Source organism: Schistocerca gregaria, chromosome 6 (assembly GCF_023897955.1).
Source record: "Schistocerca gregaria isolate iqSchGreg1 chromosome 6, iqSchGreg1.2, whole genome shotgun sequence".
NCBI lineage: Eukaryota > Metazoa > Arthropoda > Insecta > Orthoptera > Acrididae > Schistocerca > Schistocerca gregaria.
In genome coordinates this window covers 46399778-46413139 of record NC_064925.1, presented here as the reverse complement: position 1 = coordinate 46413139, position 13362 = coordinate 46399778, and the positions used below count along the sequence as shown (strand labels likewise).

General features: G+C 40.2%; 1 protein-coding gene across 1 annotated transcript in view; it reads left to right on the top strand.

The window, feature by feature from the left end:
• The window catches only part of LOC126278371 (origin recognition complex subunit 5-like), a 135562-nt gene that overhangs the window by 59211 nt on the left and 62989 nt on the right, over positions 1 to 13362 (top strand). The window contains exons 2-5 of the mRNA XM_049978443.1: positions 301 to 595; positions 760 to 931; positions 1017 to 1126; positions 7037 to 7223. Coding sequence (XP_049834400.1) covers positions 301 to 595; positions 760 to 931; positions 1017 to 1126; positions 7037 to 7223 — 764 coding nt within the window. The remainder of the gene's footprint in view (positions 1 to 300; positions 596 to 759; positions 932 to 1016; positions 1127 to 7036; positions 7224 to 13362) is intronic.

Sequence of the window (13362 nt, the reverse complement as noted above, 5' to 3'; positions counted from 1 at the left end):
CACAAAATGCTGTCCAGAACTCTAAGCATATTACAGGGTCCCACAAGTCACATGTGGCCACATTGGTCGGGATTGGTAGTTGTGATTGTTGTGGTTGTGGTTGTGGTTGTGGTTGTGGTTGTGGTGGGTGTGCATGTGCGCGTGGGTGTTAACAAAGGTGATAAGGAAAAAAAAAAGTAAGTTATTTGCATTCTGCCAGAACTTTTCTCATTATAGTTTTGAGATCTATTTATTTTAACTATTGTCACTAAAACTAAACTTATTTTCTGTTTTTATTGCCATGTGTATGTTAATTTTCAGGGATGTGATGAAGTCACAATTTAAGAAAAGCAGTAAGAAAAACAAAGCAAAAGTTGCAAAAGATGTTGGCCCATTGTGTCCCACCTTTGACAAGGAAGAATGGGAAAATGATTTTGCAGCATTTCCAGAAGGACTTGGGGGTACCTATCATGTTGATCCACTAGTTATGCTACAAGAAAGCGAACAGTTTCAGCATATTTCAGAAGAATGTGAATGTGAAGTAGAACAAGAGTTAACAAAGAATATACTCTGTAGACAAGATGAAATTAGAAGAATTTTAGGTCTCATAGGCCAGGTTAGTCCACTATTAGCAAACTGCCATAGGAGATAAATTTATTTTGTCTTTTCATTTGCAGTCTTTACATCTATATAAGTTATTTTCCTTATTAAATGTACACAAACCTATAATTGCACATGTTTTTCTGTAAGTATGTTTTTAAATGCAGTGTTAATTTTCAGTGTAAAAATCAGTTACCCCAAAGCATATTTATTTATGGACATTCTGGAACAGGAAAGTCATTTGTACTGCAAAACATACTCGACAAGCTGAAATATAGACATGTTGTCATTGATTGTGTCCAATGTTATATGCCAAAATTACTCTACATGAGCATTCTGAATGCTGTTGCAGGTATTTCGAAATTTATTAACTGACGGTACTTGCAAAAGTTAATTTTTAGTTACGTATCAACTACCAATTGTCTTTTCTCTTACAGAACATCATATGACTGTTGATAATAACTATGAACCATATGCATCTTGTGACAATATTTTGGACTTTACTTTAAATCTCAAGGCAGCAATGAAGTGCAACAGTTTTATTATTGTAAGTAATTATTTTGTAGACTTATTTGATGATCTCTTTCACTATTGTTTTTCTTATCTATAAACAATTAAATATAGTGGTCATTAGTTCCTTTTCATTACATTTGACTAGAGCACATATAAAATGCTTTTGTATCATTCTTTTTATTCACTGTTCGTGTTCACACTGTATGCTCACCCCATTGCACTCAGATTTGTTTGTCTATCAAATATGTTAAATTGATGGTAGTCACTTTCAGATTAAGTCTCATCTGAGTCCACAGTGTTGAAGTATTTTGCCAGAATTACCACCACTGAAAGTCAGTATCCAATTTTCCAGACCAACAGAATTATCAGTGAGACAGGTGTTCGGTTCCACCAATGAAAAAGCAGGTACTGTTCCTCCTCCATGTGGGAAATGGATTCAGCATTATTTATGGCTCATGATAAATCATCTTCTCATGGTAGGCTGGACTACAGCATATTGCAGCAACCCACAGGGAGTAGTAAAGAAATACTCCCCAACCTTTTTAGCTTCATATGAGAGAAATAGGACAATTTTATGACTCTTGGAGGGAAGCCACTTTAATCTCCTCTTCAGTACCTGGGATGCACCCTACATGTGCAAGTAGATATCACTATGTTGTCTTCACTAACTCTGAGAGAAAACTTTGGAGCAATGTTCACCCACTGCCCTGGTGAATTTTGGAGTGCAGGTGGCTCCTTAGTCATTTCCAGTACGGGTTCAGAAGATACTCAGCAAGCATTGATAACGTAATGCTATAATGCCGCTGGAGGTGGCGGTACAACAGGCTTCCACTTACCAGCATCACTTACTAGGTATTCTTTTTAGTCTTGATAAGGCTTATGATACTACTTGGTGGCATAATAGCCATGGACAGCTCCAAGAATGGGGTGTCCAGGGAAGTCTACCAGTATTCCTACAATCCCTCCTTTCCTCTGATGTTTTAAATAATCTTTCGAACAAAATGTACCTCAAGTGTGTGTTAAGTGTGACAATGTTTAGAATTATGATTAACAGTAACATGTCCACAGTTAATGGGTCCAGCCCGGTGCTCCCCGTGTGGACAACTTTTCTATTTGTAGATCATCTGCTATTCTCGCAAGCACCTCACACCAGCTGCAGCTGACAATCAGAAGTCAGGCAGAATGGGCATATAAAATTTGTTTTAAATTTTTGACTGAGAAAACTAACTATGTATGTCTTTCTTGACTATTTGTACACTGGTTTTCTTTGGTGTCTGGCCATAATTTTTGACAGAAAGCTTACTTGGCTGCCACACTTGAGGCCTTTGAAAGTAAGGTTTCTTGAAATGCTTAATATTTTTAAAATGTAATGGCTGCAGGACTTGGCAGAAAACTGAATGTATCCACTTTAGTTTTATTGATCCATTCTTCAATCCCACCTCAATTATGGATGTATGATGTATGGGTTATCAGTAGAATCACTCTGAAATATATGGATTGGGCAGTGACTCCTTGTGGGAGCACCAAGAATACAAAATGTGTTCCTACCCCCTGTTGGAGGCAGGTCATCCTATTGGTGACACACTTTTACAATCTTTCTAAGATCTGTTAGTGAATAACACAGTCTTATGGATATGTACTCCATATGTACAAAGGTTTTTCTTGTAGAAATAGTTGTGGAAGATACTGATATTTATGATAAGGTTGCAATAAAAGCCGACATTAACTTAAGAGGCCCAAAGTTATTTTTAAATTGATGTTTAAAAATGAATGGACTCGAAATGAAAGTCCATTGTTTTAAAGTACCTAAAAAAAAAATCCGCATTTTCGGTGTGGTATGCACAATTACTTTGAAACCAGGGGCAGTTCCCTGTTTTTAGATTGGAGCACTGTGATATTGAAGCCATTGGAGCAGATGAGATGTCATCAAAGCATAAAGTTTCTCATCTGCTCTGATCTGCCCTATACGCATTGCAGGACAGCAGAGAAAACAATCCATATAGTACAGGACAAACTGCTCCCTCCTTCAACCCTAGAAGAAACATGTATCATTATTCTGGGCACCAGAGCATGCGGGATTTCGAGGAAATGAGCTAGCAGATGTAGTGGATAAGGTGGCCTGCAGGGAGCTTAATTTGAGACAATATACTATTCTCCAGCACGGTGTCATCTTCTGATGGAGCCGAAAAGCAATGAAACTGTGGGAGGAGGAGTGGCAGGCAGTGATGAGGAAAATAAGATGCAGTCATTAAAGACATCCATCTGGTCTGGGCATACATCATACTGGTCATTCCGATGGAATGAAGTCGTCCTGATCTACGAAACAGCACCCTGTCCATTAACTCCTGTCTTCAAACTCCAGTGGGAGGCTCCTCCAGTATGTGGTGCTTGTACTGTACAAACTACAATGTACTACATTTTAACAAAGCAGCTGATTAGAGAGAGAGAGAGAGAGAGAGAGAGAGAGAGAGAGAGAGAGAGAGAGAGAGAGAGAGAGAGAGAGAGAGAGAGCGCCACTGAGTTCATAGATATTAATGACACTTATTCCAGGATAAAAGTGCACATGACAAAAACCACATGCTATTGAATTTGTGTAGAAAGGAGAACAGCATTCCTTGAGCATTTGTGTGAAGTATAACTGTCTCTGCACTGTGCACAAGCTATTGAAACTATATTGTTCATGACCCTGTTTAGTACTATCTACTTCTAGACAAGGCCGTCCTCTCCCCACCCCACTCCCCCACCTCACCCCCCTTCCCGCGTCCCCTCATAGTTATCTCCACATAGTGGTGCGATGTTACTTTGCATTGGCAACTGGTTAGTTTGCAGGCACCACCATTTTATTAAGACTATCTTTAAAGATCTATTAAATGCAAACATGCAGTTTTTAATCTCCCTTTAACTTTAAATAGTGGACGCTTTTCTGGCCCCAAAATATTTAGCGACAATTTTGGTTTTCATACTTGTTAAGTATACATTACTTAAACGTATGAAAGATGCTAAGCAAAGCAGTAAACATTGTAAAACACCCTTGGTGCAGGTCTTCGGTTGCTTACAGTGTGTTTATATGAGCTGTCATGGCTTCATCGTAGGTACAGAGTATTTGGTTTTGAAAGACTATCCTGTGTGAAAATCATAACATTCATTGTTATGTGGAGTATGGGATCTGTTATGTGATCTTTAAAAAAGACCACCACTTTGCCAATCATTGGCATTTCACAGTGACTCTCCATAATCAGTCAAATACGTGAAGTTTTCTTTGTTTGACAATCATTACCCATTGGCATCCAAGAAGTGTCCATCAGTGGAACAAGCTTACACAAATAACTTGCAAAGAAAAGTACACTTAGGGTTATGCATGCTGTCACATTTGCACTTCTGAATCAAATTATGATCTTTTAATTATAAATCTGGTGCCATTTCATGATCTGTTTATATGTATATCCCTCCACAAAATGCCAGACAAGTTTTGAGGTGTGGCCATAAACCTTGATTCATTGGGTTCAACAAAGAGGAATAACTCGGTAATTTACATTGCGGACCAGTCACATACGCAGCTGTACTGGCTGCACAAGTTTTATCATTTTGGTCCTCCACTGACTTCTATTGAAGACCATAATCAGAGACTACACATTTTTATTCCAAGCAAAAATCGTTGTGTAATTTCCTGATGAGCTTGTTGTCACTTCTGGAGACTACACACCAAAGTATGACACTACACTGTAGTTAAGTGACATAGGTATTTCCAATGAGGGCAAAATAACATGAAATATGACTCAAAGAAATGACAGTTCATCTTTAATAAAGGAAACAAAATTTGCTGTAAAAGTTGAGACACTGGTTTTGGAGGCAGCTGCATTTATATGAAATCTATGATGTAGAAGATTGTCATTACCTATGAGTAGGTTTTAAACATAACTCACAAGATCTCAACCCACTGGGTATCCCACTTGCTAACATTTGGAGAAAAATATGAGCTGAAAGAAAGCAGGACCCAAAAATGTTGCAGCTGATCCTGTTGACTTTCAGGTATTTCATTGATGTGGCTGAATGTTGGCCACAACATTATGAAACTGAGATGTGGAGCAGAACAGACTATGGATGCACTCAGAAATACCACTGCCAAAGTATCTGAAGAACCACACACCGTGTCTTATGGAATAGAAAACTGCTGGGAAATATTAAAAGATTTTCATGGCTACAGTGAGGGAGTTTATGAAGCAAAATTATTGCAGGAAGCTGGCCAAGTGAGATGGCAGGAGAGCGATACACTGGCAGATTCTTAAGGGAAAACAGTGAGCTTTTCAGAATATGAAATTTTGCCCTGTCTTTCTTATTCACCCAGCTTGGCTATCATTGTTTTCTTTTTCTGATCTTCAGAGCTTTGTCTAACACAATGGAGTGGTATGAAACATTATCCACTACTATTCCAGGATTTGGGGAAATATTTTATAGCAGCAAATTGGAAACAATTGGAGCATTCATTTCCTTGTGATAATCACCTTCCTTTCAGGAACAAAACAGCAATAAACAGTTCGGAATGAAGTGGAGCTGGCATGAAAGACAACTATCCTGTCATTCTTTGCTATCAAAGCTTTCATTGTTATTTTGGCTGTGCAGTCTGTCCTACCCCTTGGCAATGTGGCACACATTAACCCAAATTTCGTAAAGTCACACGATGGTGTCAAATGAAAACTTCTGACAGCATGCAAATAATGGCATCTCCAGGCCACTATATCACTTCTCCCAATTATAAACTTTAGATACAAAAACAATTTGTACCAGTAAAAGAGCTCATGAAGACATTTTCAAAGAGATGACTTATTTCCATAAACAGTTCTTTGAGTATAACAGAAGGCTAGTTTATTGTAGGGTACTCCTTGCAGTGATGATAGCTATACATGCCTGAGTATTGCAACCTGTTGTAATGTGTTCATCTTGGTAATCCATCTATCATAACTTATTTTCTTGCCCAGGGTTTCCAGGAGAGTATGACCTGGTAATGCTTAGTTGTTCTCATCTTCCTCCTTTCCAATCTGCAACACTATAGACTTATGAATATCTGTCCACAGCTCACTATATATCTAAAATTATACTCCTGCTGTTGCATTCCAGTTCAGAGCACTCATGCACAAATAAATTTATGGCTGTCTCTGTGGATTGTAATTCCCGTTCCAACCTTCGATATCACTGAAGCTGGCAAACATGTTCCTGGACAACCTCTTTTGTGGCAGACCTCACCTAGACATATCACACTACTGCTAAAACATCACTAATATGATAACACTATTTCACAGCAACAGCTGACAAACACTATGCTTCACAGCAAGAACAAAGGAACACAGAAGCAGCTATTGTTCACCAGCACATAGTACTGTGCACTGACTGGGTGACAACAGGCTGCAGTATACTTGCCAGCCTATTCATGGTGTGGAAGGGAAACAGGCTCGTCATTGGTGTTAACTGAGCAATGGCTTCATGTCCCCTCCAATGGCTTAACTATCAAGTTTTATTATTTCTAGTGTTTCTCCAAAAAGCCCACCACCCTGCCCCTTGTTTTCCTGTGTAGGACCAAGCCTTTGCCCTTCCATATTCCATACAAATACCGTCTGTCATCATTCTCCTCCCTCTGCTGTTACTACATCTCCACAACCGTCCACTTCCTGCTCCAAACCACCCACTCCCATTGTGGGTTGCAGCACTAGGAGCAAAAACACTCTCTCTCTCTCTCTCTCTCTGTCTCTGTCTCTGTCTCTGTGTGTGTGTGTGTGTGTGTGTGTGTGTGTGTGTGTGTGTGTTTCAATTCCAAAACACACATTTACACACATTTTTATATATTTGTCTCCATGATCTCATCCTGTGTTTCTAGTTAATAATATAGTATTTTATGATGTTGTAATATAGACATCTGTTAGATTTACTTTTTTTAATAAACTGTTTGCAGGTCCTCGATAAATGCGAAAGATTGCGTGATATGTCAAAAACCATATTGCCAGCTTTTAATCGTTTGAAGCAGTTGACTGGCTTGAATGTGTGTGTTATTTTTTTGAGCAACATTATTCCTGAAAAATTCCACTCAGCAAAAGGATACTTTGAAACAATTCCAGTACACTTCAAGCAGTATACTAAAGGTAGGAGTCTGTGAAATTGACCTCTAATCTCGTAAGTGATAGTTTGCAGTAACTAAATTTGTTGTAGTAATAATCATAGTTGTAACATTATTACTACACCTATCCACACCATATTTATTATCCCATTTTGCATAATTTAAAATAAGAATTAAACTTCCCATTATTGCTCTCTCATTTTATATTCTTTTTGCCTCATTTTGTATCCTAGTAAATCTAGTTTCTAAACTGTTATTTATGACTGCATTTTCAACTTTTCAAGGGCTCATCTTTAAACAAAATCCCATATCTCTTCTAAACTGAATCCTTCTCCTTATTAACAATTTCTCTGCTTAACAGTGCAGCAGTCACTTTCTTAATACTGTTTACGTCATTCCTTTCTAATTTTTGGTTTCTCGTATCCCACAGTTCTGTCTTGCATAAGTCCAAGCATGAATCCTTGCACATTCTATGTAGACCATTAAATTGACCTTCACCCTTCCGAAAAAATTCAGTCTAACTTGTCCTAAAATCTTGCCTTGCACTTGATATCCTTCCCAGTGGACTTACTATTGAAATTTGGTTCCTCTGGCTGCCACACATACTCCACACAAACCTCCATGATTTCCATCACTCTCTGTCTCCACTCTGGTCTTTCCATCCAAACCTTGACCATAAAGAATGGCATCTGCTCATTTAGCAAAATTATTTTGCTCACTGACAGTAATTTAATGCATCCCATTTCTGTGAATGACTGTTGCCCTTGGGAGATCACAGTTCATGCATCTCAATCAATACAAGAACAGATATAACTTCTGTTATGTGCAACAACACAGGGTTACAAGTTTCTGGGCTCAACATTAAATTTGACAATTGCTTGCTTTTGAGTGGATGCCAGCACAACATTAGTTGAAGAGGAATCTGCAGATGTGGTCAGTCATGAACACCTGGTTGAAGTATTCAAAAGGTAGCAAAGTAGTTTAGTGAACTGTATGGTTAAATGTTGGAAGAATATAGAATAACAATGTGCATGTAAGGAATGTCATCCAAGATTGAACCATTCATGAAAATTGAAGTTTTATTCAAATTGTGTGATATATAGATATAGCGGGAAAGTGCCGGTAGATAGGCACAATAAATAAAACACACAAACACACACACAGAATTTCGAGCTTTCGCAACCGGCGGCTGCTTCATCAGGAAAGAGGGAAGGACAGGGAAAGACGAAAGGATGTGGGTTTTAAGGGAGAGGGTAAGGAGTCATTCCAATCCCGGGAGCAAAAGACTTACCCTAGGGGGCAGAAAGGACAGGTGTACACTCGCGCGCACACACACACACATATATATATGTGTGCGCGAGTGTACACCTATCCTTTCTTCCCCCTAGGGTAAGTCTTTCTGCTCCCGGGATATATGTGTGTGCGTGAGTGTACACCTATCCTTTTTTCCCCCTAGGGTAAGTCTTTCTGCTCCCGGGATTGGAATGACTCCTTACCCTCTCCCTTAAAACCCACATCCTTTCGCCTTTCCCTCTCCTTCCCTCTTTCCTGAAGAAGCAACCGTCGGTTGCGAAAGCTAGAAATTTTGTGTGTGTGTTATTTTATTGTGCCTGTCTACCGGCGCTTTCCCGCTTGGTAATTCAGTGCTAACTTTTGGTAAAATATGTGCTAAATAATTATTGATATGTCAATGAACCTAAAGGAACACCATCCAGTTGATTATCAGATAATGCTAAGGGTGAAACAATCCACAATTGACAAGCAGAGGAGTAATTATCATTTAATGAACAGGTGAGAGGAGGTTCACAATCTCTAGTAGCTAGAACAATATTATGAATAGCATCTGAGGCAGCTGTTTGCTCTACTTATGTCTTATTCATGCCTAAGAGTACCTCTACTTGAGTAAGAACCAGTCATTATGGTCTAACAACCTTGTGAGCCTCTTATAGCACTCAAACTTTGCTTTGTTTGACCTACTCTGCCACCGATATCTCAAGAAGCTTTGTTTGCCTTTGACGAAATGTGATGCTCCTAAACTAACACCTCCATATTTATATTTTCTGTGGTTTCTCTAAATCATTTAAGTGCCTGGATGGTTTCTTTGGAAAGGACATGACTGGGTAACTTCCCCATCTGAACTTGAGGGTTGACTGTAATGACATTACCTTCAGTGGGATGCTTAACATCTGTCTTCTTTCCTTCAAAAAATCTTGCTTATGCAGAAGTCTGTCACAGAAGACCCCACTTTCAGCTCCAAATCCATGTTTAATCATGCTGAGGTAATGAATAACCTGCTTCCCATTACTCACTTGCTTAATTGGAAGTGCAACCCCCCCCCCTCCCCGGAAGTCTCTCTCTCTCTCTCTCTCTCTCTCTCTCTCTCTCTCTCTCTCTCTCTCACACACACACACACACACACACACACACACACACACACACACACAAACGCATTTGCAAGTTTACTGATCTGAGTGAACGGTTGCCCTGTAAGACATTGTCTCCTCTCAGCATCCTGTTAATAGTCACTAAATGCTATGAGTAAATTTTAAATAATGTTTCACAGTACCAACTAATTAGATTTCGAAGTTTATTAACATTTGTACATTTATTTTCCCAGTCTTTTCTGACAATGATGATCGGCTTCTGCATAGCAAACTCACACTTGTAATAATACACATCAGTATACTGACAAGAACTGTGATGAGTGTAAATTACACAAACAAGAGGCAATAGTAGATTGTCCATAGTCAATAAATAGAGTGAAACCTTGCGTAGTAAGCATAATTTGTTCCAGAATCTTACTATTAGTGTGAAACATTTGTTAAGTGAAGTAATTTATCCATATAAATTAATGGAAAATATGGTAATGTGTTCCATGCAGAAAAAGCACTAAAAGTTTTATCATATCCATGTCATGTATTCAAAGAAAATTATACATACAGTATTATGTACTTTATTATTCGTGATACATAACTAATTCATTTTTACTAGGAAGCTATCTATAGTCATTGGTTTCTGCTGATGCTGCAACACATGGCAAAAATGTAACACAAAATTAGTGTCAGATAAATTTGTAGCATTTGTAGCCACTGCTTTATTGGGGTGATAGTTTCCACTGTATGATGCAACCGATTTCCATGCTTTCAGCATTTCTCTTATTGTGCGAGAAGATTGTTGCTTTGCCTTCTCCTCCTCCTCCTCCTCCTCCTTCTCTTCTTCTTCTGAACAACTCGTCTCCACAACTTCCTGCTTTGAAACATACTGAAACTCCATAAGCTCTTCAGTGGTTATTTCTTGGCTGTGATCTTCCACAAGCTCATAGATATCATTGTTATCCACTTCTAGTCCCATGCTCTTGGTCAAAGACACAATCTCATTGTCCACAGGCAGTGACTCAAATGTCTATCACATTCGACAATGCACTCTGGCCAAAGCTTCTTCCAAGCAGAATTGAGAGTTCTCATGGTAACCCCTTCCCATGCCTTTTCGATCATCTTGACGCAGGCAACAATATTGGAGGGATGTTTCCAAAACTCCGAGAGTGAGACTGGTAGCTTCAGTCAGCTCAAAGCAATGCTCAAAGAATGCTTTAGAACCTTTATTTTGGCTGCTGTGGGGATGTATTAAATGAAAAGGTCAAAGTAATGATTTAGCACTGTGATGTAAAGCCGTACTTTCCACCCCCACATGCAGTGACTTATTTGTAAACATTAAGGGCCCAAGTTGGCACTCTGAACTGCTACCTCCACACGCAAGACTGGAGATATACCCCCTAGCACTTGAACACTCCATGTATTCATGAGAGGCAGTATGTATCAACTGCAGAAAGCAATATTTTGTCCCTTCTTCAAACTAGACCATGTTAAAAAAGAAAAAATGTGGAAATACAAAACCCTTCACTTCCTCTTGCATTCTCAGGCAGAAAAGAAATGTGAAGACTTACATCCCATTAAAATGACCGCAAACTTTGCAAATATAACTAAGCACCTGTTTGTAACAAAGGAGACATTTTCTGCTTTTCTCTCAATGTTAAGCTGTGTGGCCACCTGAATTCATCTGTATGTTGGTTGACAGGAACCCTTTTCCCTCTGTTCTCGCAACACAAACTTCAGGGACTTTGGTTCCCCACTCCCTGCTGAAAAAGGGTCCTATTCATCTGGCATGGCCCCCATCCCAATGCCCCAGTGGAGAGTTCCCTTCCTCTGGATATTCTCAGCAGAATAATGCTGCCTGCGACCCAATGTTAGCTAGTAGCTACACGAGCTAAGAGCTGCGGGACAGCTTGTTCGTTCGTTCTTCCTTCCTGGTAAACAACTAAATAACCCTCAGCTAGGCCTAGAACTCCTTAAGAAGCAGAGTGGATAAGAAAAATCCAAGTATAGAGATGGGCCTGATGGTATCAGCAGCAGTGCCCCCCCCCCCCCCCCCCCCCACCACCCCTCTCCACCCACATCAATCACCCGCAGCAGTATTGAAATTTTGCACATTGACGTTCCTGTTCAACAGAGCAACAGGTGGTGCAGGCAGAAGCTGAAACATAACCTTTATTATTGCCTCCTTCCCACCACCCTCAGGTATCCCTATAGTCATCATTCAGTGGAGCTGTAATGTTTTTCACCACATAGTGGAACTTGGACACCTACCTTCCTTTTGTCCAGCAATATGTGTAGCCTTTCAGAAAACTAGATTCACTGAAACATGTCATGCATCACTATGCTTATTTCAAAAATAGTTAGTGCTGAAATGCCTGCCTCTGTGGCCAAGCAGTCCTATGCGCTTCGGTCTGGAACCACGCTGCTGCTACGGTCACAGGTTCAAATCCTGCCTCGGGCATGGCTGTGTGTGATGTCCTTAGGTTAGTTAGGTTTAAGTAGTTCTTAGTCTAGAGGACTGATGACCTCAGATGTTAAGTCCCACAGTGCTTAGAGCCATTTGAACCATTTAGTGCTGAAACACCATAAGGTGGTGTCTGTACATTGGTGTTTGCAGGCTTTTTTAGTAAATACAGCACTGGATGTTGTGGCTGTTTCATACGGACAACCATCGATCTCTCAGTGTGTCATACTGGGCTTCTCTCCTCAATCCAGTTAACAGTCCACAACAACCTTTGCAAGTGAGATTGTTTCCTAACTGTCACAATTCTCCCACAACATTATCCATAAAGCACCCTCGATTATGTGCCCTTCGAAAAGGCGATTGGTATGCTTTCATTGCTGCTCTACTATCCAGTGCTACTCTACAAGGGAATATTGATGAATTGCTGCAGGACACAACCACTTCAGTACTAAAAGCAGCAGAGTTAATGAGTCCCCTTTCTTTGGGAACGCTCACTGGAAACCAGTCCTATGGCGGACACAGGAAATAATTAAGGCAAATAAAATTTCAGGTGGGTGCTCCAGTGACAAAGTGTAACCCATCAGTGGCAATCTTAATTTCTTTAAAGGGTTCATATCTAGGTACTTGAACTTAATAAAACACAAGGAGAAAGAGAACTGGTAAAGATACGTCGCTACCATACGGTCTCGGGTTTCTTCACAGGAATAAGCCAAGTTGCAGTTCATCTACACTCTCCAGCTAGCAACCCATATTTCCAGTTCCCACTTTGATGGTAATATTCTTTCTGACCCTACTGCTATTGCAGAACACTGCAGCACATTCCGCTTGAGCCTCTGCATCCAACTACTGCTGTTTGATCTTCTATTCACTGACTGCACAGAGGAGCTACACCTATTTTGTGGATGTGTGTGTGGCGTGCAAAGAGCCCTGAGCTGTTCCAGTCTTTCGTCTCTCCTGGGCGGCATTCCCTTCCCCTTATCCCCTCCTTCTCGTCATAGCTCCTCTCCCCCCTGCTGCCTCCTTTCTCCCTCAGTATTTCCCTTTATGACAACCCAGCTATTTCCTCAGTTCCACTGTTCATTCTCAGTCTTCTGTCTCATGTTACCACTCCCCACCCCCTCCATTTTCTTTCTGGTCACCTTTGGGGTTTGATATCCCTTTCTAAATTCTGTTTCTGTAGTGCGAGCCATCTGGGAAAGAGCTCCCTTCCTAGCATCTCTGGCATGGGCTCCTCTACCTTCTCCTTCCCCTCTTCCTTCCCTGCTGTAGGCACCTCCTCTCCCCACCACACTCCCACTAGATCACCAGCATGTGTAGCAGGTCTTTCA